Source organism: Typha latifolia, chromosome 13, assembly GCF_019914945.1.
Source record: "Typha latifolia isolate L0001 chromosome 13, TyphaL0001v2, whole genome shotgun sequence".
NCBI classification, from domain to species: Eukaryota; Viridiplantae; Streptophyta; class Magnoliopsida; order Poales; family Typhaceae; genus Typha; species Typha latifolia.
The window spans coordinates 2,873,359-2,901,284 of NC_133098.1; the positions used below are offsets into that span (position 1 = coordinate 2,873,359).

At 34.8% G+C, this 27,926-nt stretch overlaps 1 protein-coding gene across 3 annotated transcripts; it reads left to right on the plus strand.

Annotated features, from left to right (window-relative positions):
• LOC140799668 (probable cyclic nucleotide-gated ion channel 20, chloroplastic) lies at window positions 1–27,676 on the plus strand. 3 transcript variants are annotated; one of them, XM_073154083.1, is made up of 13 exons: window positions 1–190; window positions 1,286–1,725; window positions 7,130–7,315; window positions 9,909–10,007; window positions 11,337–11,474; window positions 13,255–13,503; window positions 16,970–17,230; window positions 19,694–19,839; window positions 21,290–21,367; window positions 21,693–21,822; window positions 22,319–22,565; window positions 22,907–23,069; window positions 27,132–27,676. In XM_073154083.1, exons 2-13 carry the CDS (start codon window positions 1,294–1,296, stop codon window positions 27,262–27,264), a joined length of 2,262 nt encoding a protein of 753 aa, XP_073010184.1. In that variant the 5' UTR covers window positions 1–190; window positions 1,286–1,293; the 3' UTR covers window positions 27,265–27,676. The 3 variants fall into 3 exon arrangements, with proteins under 3 accessions (XP_073010184.1, XP_073010183.1, XP_073010185.1); XM_073154082.1 differs by lacking the exon at window positions 1–190 and adding an exon at window positions 197–344; XM_073154084.1 differs by lacking the exon at window positions 1–190 and adding an exon at window positions 420–543.
• Window positions 27,677–27,926: the final 250 nt, after the last annotated feature.

The window sequence follows — 27,926 nt, forward strand, 5'->3', positions numbered from 1 at the left end:
TTGGCTTCTTCTCTAAGAAGTAACCGAGAAGCTTCTTCGTCTTCCCCCACCCAACCTTTTCCTCTCTATCCATTCCCCTTCTCTTGCCATGGGAGAAGCGGGCGAGTTTACGCAATCCCACGCGCTGTAGACTTAGAACCCCGTCCTTAAGTCAACCCCGGTTTTGTGAGGACTTGCCGCAACTTTGAAGGTTTTCGTCTCACCACTTCTTTTCTCTGGTGCTTCGTGACTTGGTTCACTGGGTTGGAGGAGTTGGGGCTTAGTATATATCTGCCTTTAGTAGCTTTTTGCATAAAAGATCCGGCCTTTTTAGTGATTTCCTGCTTTTTGATGAGGAATGGCAGGTAGAGATGTCAATTAGGGCATGGCAACCCGTGACCCATGCATTGGTTTTCCTTTTTGAGCCCTTTCCATCTATTTTTCTTCCTTTTTATCGACTTTAGACGATGCTATTTTCTTTGGACAGAGTATGTTTGTTTTGATGTAACATAAATGATGAACTCTGTTATCTTTCTTTGTTTTCACCTCTCGGATTTCGTGAAGGTATGCATGGATCTTCCCTTAATTAGTACTAGCAAATTATTTTATCTGAAATGCAGATTATGTTATCTTGCTTCTTCGATATATGAAGACGTACTTCCTGATATCTATCCATATCAATCGCTACCAAGATGTCTTATCTTGATAAATTTCTATCTCTGTGGCCCATTGGATGATGGATTGTTTTTTTTTCTTTGCCTTGTATCTATTCACTTTCGGGAATATCTTTGTGCGTGATTTGCTCAGAGTATATTTACTTACAAATACCATGAATTTTCACCTTAAATTTTAGAGGAAGTTGAATGCAGTGACTCCGTTAAGTGTAGAGCTATCAACTCTACCCTTCAAAGTGGCTTCGATGCTCACCAATTTTACTTATTTAAGCCCACTGTTTAGGATTTTTAAAGACTTAAACTTTCTGATATAAAATATTAAGGACAGTTGTTTCTTTAACATTTGCCAAAATCTCATACTCCTGTTCCTCTCCTACACTTGATTTTGAGTGGTTTTCACTTTTAACCTCTCTCATTACTTGAGTTGTTTATGAGCTCGGTAAGTGATCCCTAAGCCCTTAGACTACTTGGGGAGTAAAAAGTCCCCCATGTACTGGCCTATAAAATGGATGTTGTGGATAGCGATGCACAGTATGTGTCGCCCTTTTGGGACTAGAATGAGCTGGTCTGAATATCTTTGCTTCAATGCTTTTCTAACTTCATTATCTGATTATATGTGATTTCCCTTGCAGGTTTAGAAATGACTGATCGAGAGAAGGATCATGTCCCAATGTTATTGAAAAATGTTGAACTACAAAGATTTACAATGAGGAGTGCGTCAATGTCTATACCAGTCAACGAATCCTATGACAATGGAGATACTTTTATATCACATACTGGTCCCTTGCGAGGGCCAACTCAGTTTTCACATATGAGTGGTCCTCTGAACAGCAATCAGAGAACAGAAAAGTTTCCTCGATCTTCACAGGCAAAACAAAGTAACAGATCACATGCTGTCATGCCAGAAGAAATTGGAAGAAACGATTTGTCATACAACGACCATATTGCGAAGAATGAGCATTTGTTGAAGTCTGGACCTCTAGGACTATGCAACAATCCAGATTGCACTGATTGCCCTGCTGCTTATAAAACCAAAATAAGCCATTACAGAGTTTCTTCTCTCGACAATAAGGTACTTTTGACATTATAAACATGTATTAGTTATTGCTTTCTGTTTTTTATTTTTTTGGATCTGATAAAGTTTCTATACTCTGTTAAAGTTATCTAGAAGCAATTTGTTATTTGATAAGAATCTGAATGCCTCTGCTCAATTTAAAAATGCCTTTCTCTATAACACGACTTAATTCCTTGTGTGCACTTTTGATTAATGTACACTGTTCAGACATTACAACACAAGGATATCTTACTTCATGTTCTCTTCTATTTTTCATGAACTTAAACCATCTGAAGAGCAACATTTTCTTGAACCACTATGTCCAAGAAGTACGTTTGAAGTTATTAGACCAACTTTCTACTGCATTTTAATATTTTATTCACTACTTACAACTAATAAAGTGAGGTGTCACTATTGGAAAACGGAATCACGATTGATCATGTACTCCAATAGAACTTGAGATATACAAAGTGTAACATTAACTTTCCCAAAATCCACAATATGAAAAGAACTCAATATAATTGATAACTCCAAGCCAATAACTAGAAACTCTCGAGGAGATAAAGATGATCAAGTTAGACAACCAATGTCTTTAAAACAACTAACACAATAAAAGGGAAAAGACAAATCCTAATGGAGGTAAATGAGTCTCATAGTTGATTTAGTTAGTGTTACTATGAGGTTTCAGATTAACCTACACTGTCTTTTCCCGTTGAAAGAGATTATAGTCATTGCAGGAATTCATCAATTTAGCTTATGGCTGTTTTTTAATCTCGCTAGTTACCTAAAAAAGTCACTGCAATGATCTAAAATAGGTATGTGTTTTAGACTTCTAAATAAACTCGAGTCACCCCGGAAAGCTGTGGAGCGATCAATATCGAAGTTGTTTTTTAAGTCATACCTACTCATAACCAATGTTTTGTCAAATTCATGACGGAACATTTTATTGAGTATAACATTGCACGAAGTATAACGTTGCATAAAATATAACATAGGACGAAGAATAATAGTGCAGAAAGTATAATATAGCACAAAGATAACATGATGACACAATAGCACGATTTACAAGCGAATAATCCATTCACCTCTGGTTCACATAAATAACTCAAATCAATAATCTGGGTACCAGTAAAAATCTTCACCTTTATTTATAAAAATTATATTTAAATTTATCAATATATAAAATTTCTAAAATTTACTACTAATTAACTTTGGGCCAAGATCAAGCTCAAGGCTCACAGCTCAACAAAAATAGTAACTCGAGTCGGGCCAAGGCCCATCCAACAAAAATAGGTTGGGCTACTACTGGAACACCTAGCTCTTGTTCATTTTAGGAATAACAAAAATCTTTATTCCAAAATACAACCTCGTATTCCAGAATAACAGCTAAATATCAAAATAGCCATATTCTAGAATATAAACACTATTTATCTAAATTACATCTTAGATCACACATTAACCCAATTATCTATTTACCCTTGATTTAATTGCAACTTTTTATAAATATTTTATTATAATTTATCACTAATCTCTTATCTCTTTCAAGCATCTTATTATAATGAAATCTTATTATAATTCATTATTCCTCTCTCCCTTCTCTTCTCTCTCTCAAACATCTTATTATAGTTTATCACTCCTTTCTACAATCTCTTCTCTTGTCATATTTTTAATTTAAAACTAAATAAATAAATTCACCTTAAACAACACAAATGTCAATAATTTAATATTTCATAAAATAAGTACATTTTAAAAAAGTATTATTATTATTATTAAATATTATTTTAATTGTATATATATACTTAAATATAAATATAAATATTGTAAAATCTTAATAATATAGTATTTAATTGTTGTAATGCTTTTTTTATAAATTATCTTATTATTAAAATAATTTTATATGTATGAATAACAACAAAAATATAATATTAATAAACTAATATTTAATGGAAATAAATATTTACTCATAGATAAAATAATATATTTACTATTTAAACTATGTATTAACTTAATTAAATTTTCTTTCTTTAAATAATAAAATAATTTTTTTTGGAAAAGATTAATATAATATTATTAATAATCTCATGTTTTAAGCTAAAATAAAACATATGAAAGTGTAAATATTTTAATATTGTTAATAATCTCATTTTGCAAAGATATATTAAAAAATATATGTTCCATTTAAAATAAAATATTATTATATTCGACTATAAATATAATAATACTTATAAATATTCTTTTGTTATAAACACTAAATATGGAGGATTAAATTAAAAAACTAAAAATATTAATAAACCAATATTTTATAAGATTAAAATATATTCAATTATAATAATAAAATTGTATAAGCATTGCATGCCTACCTCTCAAACATTGCACACCTATCTTTCAAGCATTGCATCCTATCTTTCAAGCAACGATGGCTGTGCCACAGGCACGGACCGTGCCGATCACCAGCTCGAATGGCACGGCACGGCACGTGTCGTGGCACTTGCTGGCCGTGCCGTAAAGGGAGAGAAAAAATTGGATACTCACCTTCATCGTTGCTGTCGCTGTCGCTGTCGCCGTCGCCGATCACCACTCGCCTTCGCCATCGCTCAAGTGTGTCGGGTGCCTGATGCAAATCTAGTATGAATGCAATGTTTTGGAGAATAATCGACCCAAACAAGTAACTAAAAAAATATAGTAAGCAATAACTTATAAGAAGTTAATTGATTAAAAGAATCACTACTAGATGGAAGGAGAGAAAACCACTCAAATAAGGTAATAGCTTCCTCAACTCTCAAATAGGTACGTTGATAGTAGAAAGGCCTAAAATATGGTCTAAGGAAAAATTTTAGAGTTTAGGTTTACCAATAAATTGAATAGTAGTGTTTTTACTTTGAAACCAAGTCCTTCTCTTCACGTTCGGGCACCCAAAGATTCTCTTTCACTACTGGAATCTTCTGGACAGCAATAGTAACCAACAAAAAAAGTAAAGATTGAAGAAAGAGAGAGGTTTAGAGAGGAAGTAGAAGAGATTAGAGGAGAATCTTACGATGGATTAGGAGAGGGAGAGCAAGGGAGAGAAAAGAAAAAAACCACAAGGGAGAAAGTGAGATCTCAAATAAATCTTGTTCTAAATTGTGCCTTGTTTCTTATGCAATAACCCTTGAATAGGTTAACAACTTTGATTTTAGCTGATTCTAATAGGAACTTATTTCCTAATAGGACTCTAATTGATCATCTTACCTAAATTGACTAACCCAATTTAGGTAATAAATCAATGTAGACATCCCCCACATATAAGCTTACCAGAACTATCAATTGGGATTTTAATAGGAATTCATTTTCTAATAGGATCCTAATTAATTAAGTTTTACCTAAATTGACTAACCCAATATAGGTAATAACTCAATGCGGACATCCCCCACATATAGGCTTACCATACTTATCAATTGACTAATTCAATTGGTTATTTGAATTAAAAATCAACTCAACAAATTAAATGTGAAAATAAGTTGAGCCTAATTAGCTCAATTAGACCAAAATTGGACACAAGCAATTTTATTTTGGTCAAATTGAAGATGATGCCCACATCAGTGTCCTAGCTTGAGAGAGGAGGAGGAGAGATCGAGAGCCTGAGGGAGGAGGAGGAGAGAGAGAGAGAGAGAGAGAGAGAGAGAGAGAGAGAGCTCTCCTCCTCCTCCCTCGGGCTAGGGCACCTGACACGCTCGAGCCACGGCAATTGGCGACGACGATGGTGATCGGCAACGGATAAGGGGTGCCGTGCGGCATCCCTCGTGCCATGTGCCGGTATGCCGCCGGCACGGCCATCCATGCTTTCAAGTATTTCCTTTGTATCTCCTAGCATCGCATTGCATATTTATCTCCCTAGTATTGTATTGCATATCTATCTTCTTACATTGCATACGTAACTTCCAAAAGCATTACATACATAAAACATATTAATTTATTTATTATCTATTCCATCAATCTATTATAAATCAATCGAAAGGTATTTCAGTAACTTCTTTACCTTCAATTTGTATTACATCAAATATAATTATTACACCCTTATCCTAGAATACAAGTAAATATAAGAATAGCTATTCTTAGAATAAATTTCTTATTTTGGTAATAACAATTTATATTTGTTATTCGTATTTCACCTCTATCCCCAATGTGAACAAGGCATGGGGTTGAGCCAAAAGATGGCCCAACTATCGAGCCCACCCAAATCCACCTTGTTTTGAGTTAGAGATCCCAACCTAACTTTTTTTTCCCTCTTGATGGAGAAGAATGAGAGGAGAAAACGGAGAAGTGCCTGTCGGCGACATTACTACCACTGCTCCAACATGCGACACCAAATCACCCTCGCAATCAATCAGCTTGGCTAAAAAATGAAACATTTTGGTCAGTTTCGGATGGTTTACATTCTAGTTTCATTCTATTGGTTTTGGACTTTCTTTTTGATAAATAGTCTTTTTTATCTATTTTTCATGTATCACACAAGATCTAATAACATTTAAGCAATGCGATTGATATTGAGTTCGGTACAAATTGGATTCAAGTAAAATTCAGCTTTAAATTTAAAACATACTTCATTTAAAATGTTTGTCTGATCATGCATAATGAATCCCATGGGACTAGGGATACATGCATTTTGGTGTGGTCGTACTTTTAAAAATTTGTTAGTAGGGTTGTTTTGGTTGGATGCTAGTTTCATGGGGGAGTTGTGGATTGGATAGGACTGAAACACGAAACATTTTGGCAAACCACAGATTACAAGCCTATAAGATAGGCAACCATTATCAAGTACTTTTATGGCCAACATAGGAGATGGACTTTTATTTATTTTTCTTGACAACTTGGTAGAGATTTTAGTTTATAGTTTATACTTAAATTTGGCAAATTATCTTGTTGGTGAGTAACCAACTGAATTTAAGCATATACCCAGCATTAAAATGTTGAATTTTTTCCATACCTTTAACCAGGTAAGTAAGATTTGGACACTTTGCTTTTCTATTGCAAGACATGAAGAACTCCATAACGATGTGAGACATGGAAAGACTGAAAACTGAGACTGACACCTTTGCCCTTGAGGTTTCATTCCATCTCATTATGAGGCTGAAGGTCTCATCCTATTTCTTCACCTTTTAAACATCAGAGTTGAACGGAAGAAAAGGTTTCATGTTGCTGACTCTAATTAGTCTGGGTATGATATGTTTCGTTGTTGCTGCTGTCATAGCCGCTCTTTTAGTGTTTGTTATTAATTACTTATGTTAGCTTTCTGGTCATACTTGCCTTATTTTTTTTTCTCTTTTAAATGAATAATGTATTACAAATATAATTTGACTATTTATAGTTCTCTTGATTATGTTTCAGATCTTGCCTTTTAAACATGTTTCTTCACTAAGACCTAAACTTTTGTTCTTGATTCCAGCTTCACAATATTCTCTATGGTGATGTTGGTTGGGCAAAGAAATCAATTTCGTTCCTGCTCTCCTACTTCCCTATCATGAATCCACATAATAAGTTTGTACAACAGTGGAATCAATTTTTTGTCATATCGTGCTTGGTTGCAATTTTCATCGATCCATTGTTTTTCTTCCTCTTGTCTGTAAAGGAGGTACGCTTTTCTCACTGTTCAGCCTTTGGATTATGCAGCTAGATCTTTTATATATATTTCCATGTATCACTTGATTTTTAGTGCTTAGAACTTGCATCTTTGTATTTGTAACTGGAGTTCATTCTGACATGAGATGTGTAGATGTGGCATATTTTAATAGAGTTTCTTTTGTCATGATACAGTTGTTCCTTGAGTAAGACTGATGTGATTGTTTAGTTCTTTCAATGTTTTAACTTGTGGGATGTTTCCGTTGATTGTTCATTGCCCTGGTCATTAAGATCCCATTCTAGATATAGATCATACCTTTTTTGTGCTGTATAATATCTGAGTAATGAAACTTACAGGAAATTATATTTGCCAACGTAGCCAGCTGGTGCTCTCTAATAGCTAAACAATCATTGTTGTAGGAAACCAATGATATAGTCATCAGACTAAAAGTATGGTTACCGTTTGGATGATGTGTTGGCTTGGATGTCTCCTTCGAATCAAAGGACACAGTTTATAACTTTATATTATATATTGTTTTTATGGCTGTCTCAGCCTAGATAAGCAAACATTTCCTGAGATATGGTCCATTAGAATGATATTAAATACTTTTTTATTCTTCTATCTGCTATAATTTGGTTCTTGTATATACAACACTAATAGCTACCTGACTGTTGACTGTGCTTTTGGAATATCGAGCAATGCTCAACCTGATGATAAGAGTATTTCAAACAAGGTATCAGAATATCTAAGTATATTTAAAGATTTAAAGTTAGCCCTTTGTCATGGTAGTGATACTTGCTAACTTTGGTTTTCCTTGGTATGACAACTCGTTAGGTAAAAAAGGATTTCCAAGATCGAGAAAGTGTTTAATCCCTCCATCATATTTGATGTGGGCATCATCTTCAAGTTGACTAAAATAAAGTTGCTTGTCCAATTTTGGTCCAATTGATCTAATTAAGCTCAATTTATTTTCACATTTAATTTGTTTAGTTGATTTTTAATTCAAATGATCAATTAAATTAATCAATTGATAGATATGGTAAGCCTATATGCAGGGGATGTCCGCATTGAGTTATTACCTAAACTGTGTTAGTCAATATAGGTAAGACCTAATCAATTAGGGTCCTATTAAGAAATGAATTCTTGTTAGAATCTCAATTGATAGTTATGATAAAATTACATGTGGGAAAAATCCACATTGATTTATTACCTAAATTGGGTTAGTCAATTTATGTAAAATGATTAATTAGAGTCATATTAGAAAATAAGTTCCTATTAGAATCAGTTAGAATCAAAGTCGTTAACCTATTTAAGAATTATTGTATGAGAAACAAGGAACGATTGAATAAGATTTATTTGAATCTCTCATTTTTTCTCTTGTGGTCTTCCTCTCCCTTCCTTTTTCTCCCTTTCTTCTCTCTCCCCTTCTCTCATTTTCTTCTCTCTCCCCTTCTCTCCCTTTTTTCTCTCTCCCCTTCTCTCCCTTTCTTCTCTCTCCCCTTCTCTCCCTTTTTCCTACTCTATCTTAAGATTCTTGTCTAATCTCTTCTACTTCTTCTCTAAACCTCTCTTCTTCTTCAATTTCTACTTTTCATTGGTTACTGTTGCTGTTTAGAAGATTCCAGTAGTAAAAGAACATCTTTGAGTGTCCGGACGTGAAGAGAAAAACTTGGTTTCAAAGTAAAAACACTACTATTCAATTTATTGGTAAACTTAAACTCTAAAGTCTTTCCTTACATCATATTTTAGGTCTTTCTACTGTCAACATACATATTTGAGAGTTGAGAAAGTTATTGCCTTATCTGAATGATTTTTTTCTTCTTCCATCTAGTAGTGATCTTTTTAATCGATTAACTTATTATCAGTTATTGCTTACTATATTTTATTTTGGTTACTTAATTGGGTCGATTGTTCTGCAAAACATTGCATTTATATTAAATTTGCATTAATATTAGAACCAAGTTTACATGATATTGTTCTGGATTTTCCAAAATCTGCTAGACTTGTGCCAAAATGTACAACTTTCAGTTTAAAGTTTCAATCTGTCATTGGACTCAGAATGTGAGAAAATAAGGTTAATGGAAGGATTGATGCTGACATCTCTCAACAAAATTTTCGAGCTGATTACATCTATGACTTGTTATTTTGCCTTCATGATAAAATTCCTAACGTCTAACTTCTGCATGTTATATTCAAAAAAATTTGACATAACTGCAGTGGTCCTTGCCAATTTTGAAGAGTTTCAAAATGGTAATATCTGTTAAAAGTCATATTAAATGCTTAAGAGTAATTATATTAAGCCATTCTGCTTTGTTTATGGTGCTGCATTTCTTTGTTGGTGATCAGAGCTGCTGAAGTTTGTTATAGCTGTATCATTAATCACATTCGCTTCTTAGTTTCTGTGCAATATTTGTTACATGTCATGGTTATAGTAAGAATTAGTACCTTGTCTCTTTCTCAGTCAAATTGACTAATATATGAACCAAGGTAGGCCCCTGTCATGTCATTCAACATTTTTCAGTTATTTGTTTCCAAGTATTTCCACGTTTCTGTCAATTTAAGAATTTACCATTAGGCATTCATTTTTTGTCTTCCTTTGAAGCAGAATGACAAGTGTATAGTCCTTAATTGGTCCTTTGGGATAGCAATTGCTGTTGTGAGAAGCTTGACTGATTTCATCTATTTTCTGCACATGCTTCTTCAGGTAAATGCGTTTTCATTAAGATATGACTTACTATTTATGAGGAAGAAAGTTTCCTCTTGTTTACTTTTACAATTCCTATTATGGATGAGTTTCATGCAGAAGATTTTTCAGCAGTAATTGACATTTCTCCGAAGTGATGTTATAAATTGAGAAATAAAGATCTATAGTCCTAGTTTTGGTGAAAAATTAATTGCATAATGCTGATAATAAATTAGTCGAGTAACCAAGAATACATAAGAGGCTTAAGGGTTTAAATTTAGGGTTCAGCCCACGGTTTGCCTTTTAAGATTTTTGGTACGTATCCAACAATATCATCTTCTCTGCTTGCTTGATGGCACAGCTTTTGCTAATTTTGGAGCCATGTTGACAGGAAAATGTCCTTTGAATTGAGTCTAGTGGTCTTCCCAATGCCATTGGTAGATCACAAGCATTTCGCTCTCCCATGTTTTCAATAACTTGTCCTTTATTCTGACAAGTAATATCAGTGCAAGGGAGGCATTCCCAGATTGAACAACTTTTCAAGAGTTTGTTTAAAACATTACTGCAGTTTTCATCTGCTTGTAGCCATTGCTATTAGGTTCTTTCACCTTTTCTTTTTCCCTTCTTTGTATATTGGCACCAAAGAGAAACGACCACTTGATTGTGCCATCTTCTGATATCCTATTTGAATTATAGACACTAGATATCTTGTACTTGACAATCAGTTTCATCTAATTCTGTCCTTGAAAAATAGTAGTTCTTTTTTTATCCATTTTACCTAATTTTCAAAATCTCAACTCTAAGTGTACTACCGAACTTATGGATTATTGTGCCTTCGTGATGTAGGGGGCATGATGGAGTATATTTTAAGACTAATATGCAAGTTCTCTAGATGTACTATATTTGTTTTTGTTGGATTCTAGCCACATTATATATTTAATTTTGTTAAAGGCATAATATATATTGTTAGTTCGTTACTTAACAACCTAAGCTTTTAGGTTAACTGTTATTTAACATGATTTTGAAACTAGTCTGTTGGAGGTTGTGAGGACAAACCTTGTTTGTCTGCTTTTCTTCTGCAGTTTAAGCTTTTGGAACAACTAATTATTTCACATGGTTCCAAAGCTAGTTTTTCTGGAGGTTATGAGTTCAAACCTCATTAGTCCTCTTTTCTTCCCTAATTTTTAGTATTGCAATATTGTCAGTTGCAAACATGTTATTTATTATTTGTTCATGTGCGGTATTAAGGGTCACACGTGAGAGGGCGTGTTAAAGTTATAGATGAAGATCTAGCCTATTTATGACTTTTCTACTTCATAATTTCAGCAATTTTCTATGTGTCTATTGCAGTTTAGGCTGGCTTATGTTGCTCCTGAATCAAGAGTAGTGGGTGCTGGGGATTTAGTTGACGAACCAAAGAAAATTGCTCTTCATTATCTTCGTGGATACTTCATATTTGATGTCTTTGTTGTACTGCCACTTCCTCAGGTAAATTTTTTGTATAGTGTTCTACAGCCTCCTAAATCTGCAAATATGCTGTTATTTTGACATCAAAGTTCTTGTGATTAAATAAGAGTTTTCCACTGAGATGATTGATCATTTACAATCAGCAAGATGAGCTCTAGAAGGATACAATAATGATAGTCTAATACTATATTTTATTTCTCTTCAATTCTTTCATTACCGCATAGAATTTTTTCTCCTAGAGTTCTTCTCTTGATGGGAAAAAGCTTGACAGTGTTTTATATGATATTTCGTTACCTACGTTAGGGTAGAAGTTAAACTCTGTCCACATTTGATAGATTTCTTTGACTAACCTTATCATTTGTTGCCTTCCCTCTGCTTCCAAACAAATAAATTTAAACAAGGGAAGAGCAAAGATGAAGTCAGACGCAAAAATTATTAATATATTATAATGAGACTGTCTTAAAGAACTTAATTGAAGCTTTAGTTATCAGAAACTGAGGACAAGATTATAAAGATAACCTAAACTTGTAAGTTCCTTAGATTTTTAAATTGCGTTTCCCTCCACCCAATGGAGCAACTAAAAGAACTCATTACATGATGTCTTTCTCAATTAGAGAACTAAATAAAATGTACAGCTTCTGCTTTGCCATCTGTAAAGTTTCTGTGCTTAGAAGCTGGATATGGTCTTCAAGATAATGCTAGGAGACCTCATATCTGTTGTGAACTCAATAGTCCTAGTTGAACTGTTAGGAGAGGCCTCTATTGGGAATGTTTTAGACTTTGAAATGCAAGTACCGCTAGGACTTAGGACACGATTTGCTTTTCTTGTTGCCCTTTTATCTCCTCTCTTCTTTGGGAATCTCTCTAGAAGTCTAGCTTTCCTATTAGCCTTTATATCTACTGGCTTATACATGAAGAGTACTATAATAACTAGTAAGATGAACACCAATTTGATGCCTTGAGCTTTTAGATGAGATCCTGGAGAACTTGGAGGTTTTAATATATACACTGGGTGCTATAGTAGGAGAAAGGAATTATCAATAGGTCAACAACTTTCTTTTTTAATTATGGAAAACAAGGAAATATAGAAAATCTCAAGATCATTTGTGGTTTTTTAGTCAGTCTCAACTTTCTTTTCTTTCTCTGTTGGGTGGGATGACACACTCCACTCCACTATCGAGGAAGAAAAACCTAGTCTAATGATACGACATAAGAAGTTGCTGTAGCTAGATGTATTGCAAGTATGGAGGATTTGTTCTTTCCCCTCAGGTTGACCTTTTGAGAGAAAGATATCCTTAACCTCTGTTGCTGCATTTTAACTTTTCAAGTAGTTGCTCTGAAAGAATTTTTTTTAACTTCATTATGGTGATTAATATATTTAATTCTCAATAAGTAATCCTTTCTAAGATAACACATACTTTGCAATCTAATTGTGCCTGTGGGTGAATATAGGGTCAATCCATGACAAAGATTAATAAATCAAGTTTTCTTAGTTCCTGGAGCAGGTTAAACATTCTATTGGGGAACCTGGTCTTGACTTATGGTGTCTTGATGTTTGACTTATGTAAAGGCTTGTTTTCTATTAAAAATAATGTTTGTTGACTTATTTTTGTATTGTTCTTAAACTATATCAGTTGAATGTTTATTACAATCTAAATACTATAACCTTCTTATCGTATAAAACCTTTGTAATTGTTTATGTTGCATAGTATAAGGATATTTTGATTATCTTTTGGCAATATAATTTTATTCTTGCTGCTGGTCATTGTTTTAAGCTCTTCTCTTTTTCCCTTTGTTCAAGGTGTTGATATTGGTTGTTATACCACGATATGTGGGAGCTTCAGTGGCAAACTATGCAAAAAATCTCTTACGTGCCACCGTACTTCTTCAGTATATCCCACGAATTATCAGATTTGTGCCGTTGCTTGGTGGTCAGTCTGCAAGCGGATTCATATTTGAGTCGGCATGGGCTAATTTTGTTATTAACCTACTGATGTTTGTATTAGCTGGACATGTTGTCGGTTCATGTTGGTACCTTTTTGGTTTACAGGTTAGTCATCTTTGGCTTTTTTAATGTAACATTGTTTCGATATTGTAGTCTTTCACCGTCACGGTACCTTTAGGTTATTCTGCTTTCCTAATATCTGCAAGGTCAACACGTCTACTTCTATTTCTACGTACTAGATTCAGAAATTTGCTAACTCATATTCTTGTTGTATAGCAGAATACATTATTTTGATTTCTGTAATTTGTTGAGCAAAGAACTTATATTAGAAACAATAGATTGATAGAGTATTTATTTTGTGTGTTGCTATTAAAATAAAATAAAGTGCTAGTGTATAGGAGCGAATTTTGGTTTTTTGCACCTACTAGTTTCTTCTCACATGAATCTCTTATATATCTCTTTGTACTTATTACAGTAGTATAGCCATTCGTATGAATCCCTATACACTCTCAATTTTATTTACGAGAAAGCCAACTTGCTAGTAGCCTAGTACTTGGTGGATTGACAAATGCTGGCTGCTATAACAATCCTTAGTTTTGTAGTTCCCATTAGATCCAGAAGGGTTACGTTACTGTAGTTTGTAGGTAGTTCTGTTCACTTAATTGTTATTACTTATGAGCAATGATGGCTGTGCCATAACATCATCAGTACAGCACGTGCCGGTCTGCACGGGGCATGCCGAGCCGGACGTGCCACTAGCACGCATTTATAATATTTTTAATTAACTTTTTAGGATATTTAGAAATATTTTTAGGTCTTTGATATGCCAATCTTTGATATCTGATTTAAATATATGTATTTAGAAATATATTGTAACGTCTCACAGAGTCTACATACAAATAAAATTTTTATAATTCTCCTATGATATGATATGGATATTGAACATGTACAAGAACGATCAGTCTCGGCACAGGCACAAGCACATGTATACTATAAGCATATGCAGATTGTGGATATAGAGTATATTAATGGTGTTATAGCTTTGATTGATATGATGGTAATGATGATGAACTCATATCATCCTATGGACGCACCTCTCCTAGTGTCTAAGCTACCTATAGACTCAAGTCCCTCGTAAAAATACCTCTCTGAGAAAATTATGTAACAAAGACGCATGTCTTATCTTCATCATCACCATCACCGAATGAAGTCTCATCATTATCACCATCACCATCACTGTCACTAGACTAAGTCTCATCACCATCATTATCACTACCACATCATCATCATTAATTTTAGTAGTAATATCTTTTGAACTTGGAGGCGGAAGATCATGTCGTACTGATTGTATAGTATCCACCACAGTGAGAGTTGTCTTGATAGCAGTATGTGTATGGCCTCTTTTTTCTGAAGATATGTATCTATTAGTTTAATATTTTTAGACTCCGCCATAAAGCCCGTAACACTAGGAGTCATAGAACTACTGCCCGCATATTCTTTCTCCCTGTATATAAACTGATCTAAATCTTTAAAAGCTACCATCACTGCTTCTCATCTCATCCTCTCTTTATATATTTCTATTTTCTTTTATTGCCCTTCTCATTTGTCTCTACTCATCATTCTCTCCACTCTACTACTTGTTATCACCATAAATGTTTTTATGGTCATGCATCAATTCTTGATGAATTATTGACTCTTTTTTTTGTACAGTTTGTTAATCCTTCTTTTTGCATATTCTATGGGCCAATATTTTTCTATTTTGACTTCCAAATTAACTTGAGTATAAGCTGCTATATTTTCTTATTTTCAGCCAAATGTTTTTTTAGACGGTTGACATCACTACTCATTTTCTTTTTCACACTAATTGCATTTGACATGCTTTGGCCAAGAGGGATGCATTGTTACTAGCCAATGTTAGTATCTTGTGACTTTTCTCTTAGAGTCATTTTAATTTTAATGTAAACACCTAAACAAAGATTAAATAAAAGTATAGAAAATTAAATAATAAAAGTTTTGCTACCTTCATAATAATTTGGCAAATATTTAATCTTAATTTCAACAAATTAAATAATTCAGTAAATATTTAATCTCAATTTCAGCAACTACAGTTTTGCTACCTTCAAAATAAATAGAAGAAAAAGATTCATTTAAGTACAAAAGGAAAAGAAGAAAAATATGAGCTTTAAATAAAAAATACAAATAAAAAAAGTTTGTTGCCACTGAAAACTGAAGAGAGACTAGAGAGAGAAAAGGAGAGGCTAGAGAGAGGGTGGAAGAATAAAACAAAATAAAAAAAAATGTTAGTCAAAAGAAAATAAAAGAGAGGAATAATAAAGAAAAAATAAAAAACTGGTTGTCTACGACCAGGTTCCAAATTATGAGCTTGAATGATTGTTAACCACAAAGTTCTTCCAACTAGTTTGAGAAAATTCTGAGATAAAGTGGATTGGTATCAAAGTGGGTTTATACTTGTAGTTTCTATAATGATTGTTTTCTAATGTATACTTTCTTCTAATGGCAACAGTACTCATCCTTTCTTCAGTATGCAAATAATAGAAATTCTACAGTACCTTCTCTTCATGCTTTTAGAAAATTTTCAATTAGAACTACTCAAGAACAATTTGGAAAGTTATTACGTGAAAGAAAAATCAGTAAGTGAAGAAGGAGAAGAAAAAGGACAGATTAGAGAAGAAAACCAAAAGAAAAAAAAATCTGCTGACTTCATCTGAAAAGAAGATGAGATTAGAGAGAGAGAGAGAGAGAGAACCAAGTAAAAAGAAAGAAAATGTGAAAGACTATGGTGCAGTGCAGGAGAAGAAGAAAGAAGAAAAAGAGAGAGAGTGAAAGAAATATAAAAACATAGAGAGAAATAAATAAATAAAAATAAAAATCTGCATACCGGAGTTTGTCAGAATTCGCCGGAGTTAGATTTGTGTTGCTGGATTTTGCCAGAGCTAAATCTCTCCGTAAGAAATAATGTCTATATGGTAAGGACTAAGGAGAGAAAAAGAGAGAGAGATATGAGTAGAAAGTGTGAAAAAAGAGAGAGAAAGTTTAAATTGGGGATATCACTAATTGATGTTCCCAGATCGGATCTAGGCCAAATCCATTATGGATCTGGACCGATTGAACCAAAGGCCAAACTACCGATCCGACCAATCCTGCTAACATTTTATGGTACTAAATCCTCTCATGTGATACTGAACATTCTACACAAGAGAGCTTGTTGATTGTATGTTGCATTTACAATTCAAAAATCACATGCTATTGAAGGTTGTTAATTTGTTATGATTCTCATCCTCATGCTTATCTGATTAGTTCGGACGATGCCTTTTACTTAGTTCACAAATCAGTTGCTTTCATCCATAGGAACTGCTGGAATTAGAGATGCCCATGATTTTATTGCTTGCTTGGAATACAATACACTTTTGTTTATTTACTTTATCTATCAAGCTTTTACGGTTGAAAGCGTTTGTCAGCATTTATGGCATCTATTTTGCGGTCTGATACTTGATGGAAATATACTCAGAAATAGCAGCTTCTTTTCTGACCTGTATACTTTCTGCGGCAGAGGGTAAATAAGTGTCTGCAGGATGCTTGCTCTACTTCTGGCATTCGATCTTGCCAATTCTTAATAGATTGTGGACGAGGGGACAATCTTCAAGAATTTGATCAATCAAATAGACAGCAATGGTTGAATGAGTTCACTTCTACTGACTGTTTGAATTCTAGTGGACATTTCCAATATGGAATATATGAGCAGGCTGTTTCGCTAACCACAAAAGACAGTGTTGTTACAAGATATATATATTCTCTATTCTGGGGTTTTCAGGTACCTCTTTTCTGCTTCTTGCCTCAAAGGATGGACATTGTTTGAAATTCATAAGATGGCATTGACAATAGAACGTAGATATATACACAGGTATATATGTATATATATGAATGTAGGTGTATATATGTACATATAATGATTTTTTAGCTGTCCTTTTTCTCTTTCTCTCTCTCTCCCCCTTTTATTGTTGGCCTTTCTTCCTTTTTTTTCGATATGAAAGAATGGTTCCTTTCAAGTAGGAGAAGTCCAAATCTCTCTTGGGAGGAAATTGTATGAGAAGACATGATACAGCTTGATTTGATGCCACAAAACCTTATGTTAAATAGAGATAAATGGAGGCAAATGATAGTGAACCCCATATAATTGGGATTATAGGAGATTTCTTCCTTTGGCCTGCAATTGGCTACCATTTTGCAGCTTGGTTTGCCTTTCTATAAACATCATTAAAACAAATTTCATAGAAGTAACTGAAGTACTGAACAAGTATCTGACATCAGTAGATATGACAAATTGTCCATGGTTTTTTCAAGCAATTTCTTATAATTGTTTTTAAATAATGTTATTAACTTATTATTTCGACAGATATTTTAGAACCCTCTTTAAGATTCTTTTGGCTATGCATATAAGCCACCACCCTTCTCATTATTTTCCTCTTATGTGGATTTTATATCTATCTCGTCTTATATAAAATATCTGCATAATCTATATCAGATCAATCTACATATTGACATTATTATGTCATGAATCATATGAAACTATTAAGTTCCTTGTAGTTTTTTACTTTTCAGATTACCAATGAAATTTAACAAATAATTAGCTGATAGTAGAAATAACATAGAAAGGGACAAAAAGAAGAAGAAGCTCGTGTGTTGGAGGTCATCTACCTTTTAGTGATGTTTGCAATATCTGCATTTACCTTCTTCAGCCTTTCTGGTAGTATATCTAGTAAAATCTCCTACTTCATTTGGAGCATGTAGCCTCTTTCTTAGCCAGCCTGAAGATGACTTTTCCTTCACTGTTGCTAAATAGATTTATTGTCAACCAATGGTGGAAATTTTGGCGTTGTGTAAAGATGCATAATCTTAGTCGTCTTTTAATTTTATATCTCAAATATAAAGTTGAAAGCATTAGCTAAAAAGAATTCAGCATTTGTTGACTTGCCGTTATTTTATATTACAATATTTTTTCACTGAGAAAGAAGAAAGGTACCATATGTTTCAGAATGTCAAAGTGTTCAGAATCAAAACTCTTTCTATTTATTGAGAACTCGCTATAAGCCTTTACTAACATTTACGAACTTTTTCCATTTTGGTCAAGGATTTCAGGTGAAAATTTGAAGAGAAACAATTTTTGTGGGAGTTTGTTTGGAAATATTTGAAGCAAAGCACTGAGTTGAATTTTTTATTTTTTATTTTGATGACATATGTAAGAATATTGCTAATTACTGCATTCTCCTGAGCTTAAGGTAAAACTTGTTTAAGTCCATCTTACTTCATAGTGAGAATCTAGCAAATGGCAGGGTTACATATGAAATATCTAAGACAGGCTGTCTTGATGATTGAAAATTTCAGGGATATCTGATAGTTCTTGTTAGTTTACGGTTAGAAACCTCAACATTAAGGAAGCCAATGTTGCATCCTACTATAGAATCTGAAAGTTTAGTATGGGTTAAGAACTTAAGAGTTAAGATACTGCATTCTTGTTTGAAAGAGAAGAAAGGAGGCAACATAAAATAGAGGCGCAACAAGTTGAACAGGGACTTCTTGAAGAATGATGCTATGAAGTTTTCATATGCATATAGTTTGATTTATATCCTTCTGGTAAGTTTCAAGCCAATGTTTGATGAAAATAGGCATGAAAATAGGCAGGTCTAATATAGGAGATTGTGCCTGATGAAGGATTTGTGAAGCAGGCCCGCCAAGAAAGGTTGGTTTAGATCTTGTACTCATATTGTGTTCATTTCAGAGACTAAAGGCAACAGCCATGCAGTCATGTTAACTTCATTTATGGCGATGTCTCTTAACATTCAAAAGAACTGGTCAACAATATCTGGTCAGCTGGAGCACAACTCAAAGATGAGAAAGCTGCAATAGAATTAAATTGATTTTCATGATTGGAAATTGAGCTCAGTAACCTTTTAAAATGGTGTCAAAGCAATGTCAGACAACAGGAATTGGCACAACTGCTATATGGGCAGTTTGGAGGGTAGAGCTATTTGCATTTCTTGGTTGCAGAAGGGCAACCATCTAGAAAGCCCTCTAGACATGGGAGTGGTCTTAGAGGAGGGAGAAAAATGATTAGTTTTAACTTAGTGATTTGTCAATTGGACATAGATGCATTTGACTTGCTAAATTAATTGCATCAATAATTTGCCTTCTGTTGTACATTGCATGTCTTTCGAGAATTATGATATGCTTTGATACTAGTTTACTATACTCTTACAATGTGATGTTTCTGCTGTAGCAAATCAGTACTTTAGCTGGCAATCTAATTCCAAGTTACTTTGAATGGGAAGTTTTGTTCACTATGGCTATTGTTGGATTGGGCCTGTTGCTTTTCGCCTTTCTCATTGGAAATATGCAAAACTTTCTCCAAGGTCTTGGAAGAAGGTACACTTTTACATCGGAAACTTAAATTTTGGTATAACCTCATCATAATCCTTGTGGATCTGATGCATTAAACCTCAAGATATCTAATTGAAGGTAAGCTATTACAAGGAGATCAAGCATTCTGAAACTTAAAGAACCAACTTATGAAGTAGTTTACAACTTATAGTGACATGGTGGGCTCTGGAAATAGTAGATTAAGTTTTATATACTTTATTCCCCCAAAAAAAGATTTGAAACTTGTTGGTTATCAAGATTAATCAGTTAGATCATAAATTTGGCATGTTTTCTGGTCTAAATGCATATATTTATCTTTCACTATCTGCTATACAGAGTGAGGTCTGACTAAATGGAATTGTTTCGTGGATTTAGTTTTTGGATCTATTCTATTTTTTCTCTATTTTGATGTAAAAATCCATGCTAGATTAATATGGATGCCAATAGATGTTGTCATATCTGTTACCATCTTATAGCTCAGTCTGTACTAGATCATGCTACTACTACATGCTAATTATGCTAGTTTTGTGGAAGTTCATGATTAGTTCAAATAGTTAACTGTTGAACTGTATACGAGTTGGCTATTTCAATCGGCATTTTAGGTTTGTAATTCTTGAGATCTCCAAAAGTCTCACCAATAATCAACTGTATAGGGTTAGGTTAAAATCCTCTTATATAGCTCTTCCACATATAATCCCGATAGCCTTAAAATTCTGTCCATGAGGTCACTAGAAAGAGTAGAAAAATTGAAACAGTATGGTTTTGCACTCTGTATTTAAGAATGTTCTTATTCGCGTTCGAACATCCTTTCTACACCACTGCACTAAAACTTTATATGTCTTCTTGTAAGTCAACGTCATAGACTGAAAGCTTTGACTTTAAAGAATCAAATTCATCTTTCACTTAATATTCCTCGTCAAACATCTCATAATTTGTTCATATGCTCATATGTAATATGTAGACACATTATATGAATAAGATTCTATTTGAAATATAATTTGCTAATTATATAAGTACAAATAAAATTTTATGCTATCAAAATGTATCAGGTCTAGAATTGAGGCAAGTGTTATAATATAAAATATAAAAATCACCATTCTCAAACATAAGTTTTTAGAGTAGTTTGTAAGTTGATAATCCTTATAAATTACTAAAATTTAGTTCTTTTCATTTTCATATAATTGCATTGTGCTATGAGATTACATGTTAACCAAACAAAGGGAATGTAGGTTCATCAACAATGTCCCTTTAAGAGAATTTTGGTCACAAATGCCATCACCATTTGCATGAAAGAAGTGAAATGTTCTTGTTGATAATTATGGCCTTGTGAGGAATTTTATATGTGGAGATATGTCATTATGTATCAGTTCTAATGTGTCCTCCCTTTTGATAATTTATTAAGTTATCTTAGTTCTTGTCGAACCTCAATTGTCTGATTCTTCTTATATGTCACTAGGAGATTAGAAATGCAACTGAGACGACGTGATGTTGAACAATGGATGAGCCATCGACGCTTGCCAGACGATTTGAGAAGGTATGATGTAAAATTGCTTTGAATTTTTATCATACCCCTGTGCCATGAATTCTCATCTTATGAAGAAAATTAACTAATTCCCTTCCGCTAATCACTGTTGTCATCAACGACAAAGCCTTCTCCCTGCAGTGAGTTTTGCTAGACCACAACTAAAATGGACTCATGTTATGGAGAAACCATTAAGAATATATTTATTATACACAATAATTTTCTATTTGTTGTCATGATACAATTTTCACACTCAAAGAATCACTAGTCTGATAGTTGATGTTAGTCTTTTAGATTCCTCCTAGTTTTACATTGGTAGAGTGCCAAAAATGTGCAGGCAAGTTAGACAAGCGGAAAGGTTCAGTTGGGCTGCTACTCGAGGGGTGAATGAAGAAGAGCTACTTGAGAACTTACCAGAGGACATACAAAGAGACATACGTCGCCATTTCTTTAGGTTTCTCAATAAGGTAAGTTTCTGATCATGAGGCTGGACTCTGGATGCCTTTAGATAATCATGGTGCTCTAGGTAAAGATTGACATACTCCTAGCATAGCGATGCTGATTTGTTTGGATGACCATGAAATGTTTGATCCTGTCATATTAAATGGGCATATGAGCCACAGATTGAATGATGAGTTATGGTGAATGGGCATTTTACATGAGTTAATAAGTAAGAATTAGAAGTCCAAGAAAAGTAAGTCTTGAGCAATCAGAGAAATCTGCAGTTAGATAATAGGATAGCTTTCAAAAGCATGTGCACTGTATGTGCAGAATATCTTGACCATATAGCATAATTGGCCCAGAATATTTTGTACATTTCTTCTAACTAAGGTTATTTAACTTATTAGGAACATAAAACATCGTAGTTAAGGTTTCATGCCAGCAGAATTCTAGTTGACACTGTTCTGTATGTTGATGATATTCTTTTTTACCTGTGGAACCTGAGATTTCCTTTATTTGTAGGTCCGGATTTTTGCATTAATGGATGAGCCAATCTTGGATGCTATTTACGACAAACTAAGGCAGAATTTATATATTAGGGGAAGTGATATTCTTTATCAAGGAGGTCCTGTTGAAAAGATGGTTTTCATAGTAAGGGGTAAATTGGAGAACATTGGAGCAGATGGAAGCATAGCTCCCTTACAAGAAGGAGATGTTTGTGGAGAGGAACTCCTCACATGGTATCTAGAACACTCTTCAGTAAATAAAGGTCTGAATTCTACTTGACCACTTCTTTCTTTTATATTTGCAGTTCTCAGTTATTCTTTAAAAAAATGAGATTCATTTTTAGAACCCAGATTGAGACCTACTGTTTCTATATCATAGAGATGCCATGTGTAAGTAAAACAGCTGTCAATCCCCGCCAGTTATTCACGTGTGATCTGGTCTTAAATAGCAGACTTAGCACATAGCTTTGTTTTACATTCATCTCACAGTATTCGAGACATTTTTCTATCAAAGAAGCCAGCTTCTTTCGCACAAGTATTTCTTTATGAAAGAGGAAGTCAATTTCACAGTAATAAAATGAATTTGAAGTGTAACTTATTGCAGAGGGAGGGAAAATCAGGTTTCAAGGACTGCGCTTGTTTTCTACCAGGACTGTTAGATGTATAACTAATGTGGAAGCATTTGCACTTCGAGCTGCTGATCTGGAAGAAGTCACTTCATTGTTCTCACGATTCCTGCGCAACCCACGTGTGCAAGGAGCAATTAGGTAAACATGAGCATACTGTTTCTTTTGAAATAACATTGCATCGCTGATTTCCAAAATTTTCTTGCACTACTACAACATCATTGTAGACGTTCAGCTTCATTTTCTCTTAAACTAATTCATCATAAAGATACGATGAATGATTAATTCTTGTGAATTGTAGTGACTACTGATACTAGCAGACTAGTGTTACTAGCCTTATCTGATAGACCTATACTTACAGAAAATATTAAGATGCTAGGCATGGTACATATTGTCTCTTGATGTTTTTTCGTTGGTTAATAAAGTGAAGAGAATATTAAAAATCTAAAGATAGAAAAAGGTATATGTTAGAGAAATGGCAAGCAAGACAATTTGAAATGCCCAGCATCTGCCACATCTCCTTCACATGAGATTGCCTCACGTGACACCTACATATAGGCTAGAAGAGCTAGCAACATACACATCATCACTAGATAAAATTAAAGTAGTGAAAACAGCAGTGAAGCCTACATGCTACGACAAGTACGTCAATAGTATAAAGAATTGTATAAAGATAATGTATAAAAAAATTGCATAGCATGGCAAGATTCATACATTTACCTAACACAATAAGTGGATGACAAACTATATAAATTTATCCCATCATAAATTGCATACTGCATCCACCACATTATAGAAGTTAGCACTATGCGATTCACACACATGCTAACTTCCTTTATGATCACAAATCCACCCAACAGACTCGACACTAGGCACATCGATTGTCATAGCCCGACGCTAGGCTTACTAGTCATCATCTTTACTCATTCGACATAAACACCCCTAAGAGAGAAGATAGACCATAGTGGTAGAATTGCCTACTTATTACCTGGTGAATTGTTAATAGATCGTTTATCACCACAAACTAAGGATCTCAGTCGTGAGCTCATATGCCTATCTTCATCATCACCGCCATCGCAGAATCATTACATTTTATAGTGGAAATGATGAGTCATATTAGGACCTTAAATTTGGGCCATAATATATAATACTAGAATATAATTCTCTAGCTTTTTAGTCTAGCTAGGAAGGTATCGGGTAACATCAAAGATGACATCCCTCATGGTAGCGTACCTGTGCTAGTGGCATGTTATTTTGCAAGCAAGATACTAGCAGGACAATCAATAGATTCAATACCCACATCGGAGGATATTATCATCATAGAATACTTGTGTTGTATTTCAAACATGCTATCATATAAGCAAGGTATTCAACATGGCAATCAACACCCACGTCGGGGACATCATCAACATAGAATAACTATGTATCATGCTACACCAGATGTATAATCATTTAGCCATTCATGAGTAATAACAAGTGTCATGCTATACCAACCATGTATAGTCATCTATTAAATTCTATCACACCATACATAGGTCTTTTCTTATTTAATTTTATTATCATTAGTTATTAGTAAGAGATAGTCCACTTGTCTAGAATTGCTAGTTTTCCTTAGCAATAGAGAGACTCCTCACTAACCACAATCCACCTTGAGGTACTACATTGTACACAAACAGTCAAAAATAAAGCTGAGGAAGGGAAAGCCTAGCTATGGGGCTGCTCCAATGACCTAAAAGAAATGGCCCCTAAGCTAGGCCAACTTAGCCTAGCCAGGTCTCGCGCCCCACAAGGGTGGGCTCGGCTTGAGCTGAGGCCTAGGCCCCAGTAGGCCCAACGCCCACCTTCACAGCCCACAAATGACCACAACTTGAAACCAATAGGCAGGGGAAGAAAGGAGGAAGGGTAAGGTCGCCTCTGCAGGAGAAGAGGGAGGGATTGAGCCAACGTCGTCAGTTGGTCAACTGTCGATGAGCTAGCACAATCGCTGAGGATGGAAAAAAAAGATATGGGGTATAGAATTGAGAATGAGGGATGAGGTGAGTTATGCCGAGCAAGGAAAGGGGAAGGGCAAGGGGGTGTTGGGTTCGGGTCATTCGGGGGTCAACTCTAGTAAAGGACTACACACTAATCACCTCGAGCGTGATAGAGGGACAAGGCATGGTGCCACCTTCGAGGGGTCTCCAAAACCATTTCAAGATGTTGCCTCTGCGTGGGCTTATGGGGCCATGAGAGAGCTCCATAAGTGCACCTCGACTAGGGTGAGCTCGGGGCTAACAAGGTTCTTGGTCGTTGATCGCCAGCCGGTTAATTTGGCTACAAGAATCTGATAATGCCGAGTAGTTGAAACACTAAATTGAAGAAGAGTGCTCACCAAGGAACTTGATGGTCGCCACCAGTCTCATTGGTAATGACGACACTATTCGGAGAGAGGAAAAATATCGGGGAAGCTTTGTGGGTGCGCGGGGGTGGGGTGGGGGGGGATAAGGGAGAGTTAAAGAGAGATTAGAAGAAATAAATAAAGGATAGGAGGGGGTGCTAGACACGGCTGGAGGTCGGTGTCACGCCGGCCCAGTCATTGTGTCGGGAACTTGTTGTAGAGGATTTACTTCCCAGGAGGAGGGAAGGGAAGCGTGAAGGAGAAAGGGAAGATAGCACGTGATCTGACTTGCCTCCCACTCAGTTTTTCTCTTTCTTTTTTTCAACAGGTGAAGAGAAGAATAGTTTTAACATAACACGCTTTTATTATTCTAAGTCAACCTTTAAATGAATATGCAAAATTCCATTTGCTGGGATGGATCTTTTATCCTGATATTACTAGGTGAATATTTATCATCTAGAATGATAATAGACACTGAAATTTATTGATTTATGTAAGTTCAAAGATACCATACTTAAGTAATTACCCAAAGTATCAAAAGACTTATGCAAGGAGTGAAGGCATGAAAATTGTGGAAAGGAAAGAAGTGACATGGAAGGGCTGAGGAGTGTTTGCCATTACTCCAAAGATGCGCTTCAGTTAGTCTATCCAATCCTAGTAGTTAGCAAAATTTATTGTTACAGTTGTTTTGATGGACTTCATTCTGCCTGATGCACATCCTTATGCCATTGGTGGTGGGCCTGCCCTCTCTCTCTCTCTCATATGCCATTTTCTATACCGGCGACAAAGTGACAATGTTTTCTAAATGTTGTCTGTTAGTTCTTTCTCCAGTGAGCTATTTCTAGAATCACTGGGTTTTAATATAATTTGTCATTTCATTGAGCAAATGAGCAATACAAGGAAAGGTCCTTCCTCATGGACCGCAATATAATTTTTCTTCTTTTGCTTAAATGCTTTATAACATATGTTCACACGTAAATTTGTTATGTATGTAATATGGGATTTTTCAGTTTTACATCCATCTGTAATTGTTATCTGGGGTTTGTCATGCTAAAATTGAACTTAGCATCACACTGATCCACTATAATCCTGCATTATCTGAAAGAAGGAATGAGGTGATTTAAGTGAAGATCTATCATTTGTAGTGCATAATCTGGCAACGTTTGTATGTGTTTTAGTGACATTTGAACACTTTTTCAACGAGTGGTGATTTTCAGGATTTATAAGTGTCAAGGATTAGGCAGCTCATAACCTAGTAGAAACACCAATATGTATAGCATAAATCACCCAAGCTTTCCTCCCACTTGCACTCACCCACCCACCCCACCTATGGGCAGACTCCAATAGGTAAAGAAAAATGCCAACATCATGTCTTATGACACGATATCTTGGCTATATATGCTGTCCTGCAGGTTTCCTGTCAGTTATGAACTATATTGATGATATGAAATCATAATTGACCAATTCATTTGAGTGATTGGTTTTAATATCTTATGAATCTAATACAAGATTAGGTGCTCCTCTTAGATCTCAAAATTCAAAATAGCTGGAAGCTATTAGTTTGTTTGGAAGAGCTGACAGGAATTACTTTTGGTACTCTATGGTGCATAAAAGCCGGGACTGGTTGCATCCAAGTGGTAGCAATGCATAGCCAGTCGGCTACTCAACGTGTTAATCCCTCTTGTAGAAAACAAATATAAAACTGTGGTAATGTAAAGCTCGTCCTTGACTAATACCTTTTGTTATCTGTGCTGATCAACAATTTTTATGTGTTATGCAACTAGAAAATTGAATATTAATAAGTATATCTTCCATTAATGTGAAAGGTATGAGTCACCCTACTGGAGAAATATGGCTGCAACGCGCATCCAGGTAGCATGGAGGTACAGGAAGAGGCGATTGAAGCGCAGTGAGAGCCCTAGTCATGGATCACGTCGCTCAAATACCAGCTTCCGATGACAAATCTCATCAGATTCAGCAGGCATTTTAGATGTCGGCTATTTTCATCTGCACATGAAGCCGTCCTACTATTGTGGCCATGCTGTGCAAATATTAGAGCTATAGACATACTAGACGACGACCACGGGGAGCTGCAATAATTTTCCCTTGATTTGCTTTTCCCCTTAAGAATTTTCCATTCTTATTTAGTTTCTCTTTCATTTTGTTGTCAGCTTGTAAAATATTTGAACCAGTATCATGTAATTGCCGCATTATGTATAGCATAAACGGGCAGGAGTGATAAACATATGCCCTGTCTCTACAAACTTCCCCAATAACTTCACTGAGAATAATATAATCTACGCTGTTTCAATGATGTAACACAATATAAGTTTTATTTTCTTAGAATTGTGAATGATCTTTATTCTCCTCATTATTGACAGCTTGAGTATTCCTCGGATCCCATAGTTTCACCGTTCCTTGTTGTCAGAGAATATTGCAGTTAAAGCTACCACTTATAACATGCAGCTCTCATCTACATACTATAATTAGCTTCTTTTCCAAGTAAAAAGAAGTGCTTGCCAAGCACGCCTTTGCTCAACCAAAACACTTGCGAGACTTCAAAATATTGCCCCCATATTGCTCCAACTCTAATAGTTCCAAGCTCAGCAACGATTTAATCA

Excerpts from the sequence above, each read along its gene's own strand:
- LOC140799668 (XM_073154082.1), top strand. Across the intron at positions 17,231-19,693 it reads CTCTATTCTGGGGTTTTCAG|CAAATCAGTACTTTAGCTGG; the intron begins GTACCTCTTTTC and ends TTTCTGCTGTAG. Across the intron at positions 22,566-22,906 it reads ACACTCTTCAGTAAATAAAG|AGGGAGGGAAAATCAGGTTT; the intron begins GTCTGAATTCTA and ends AACTTATTGCAG.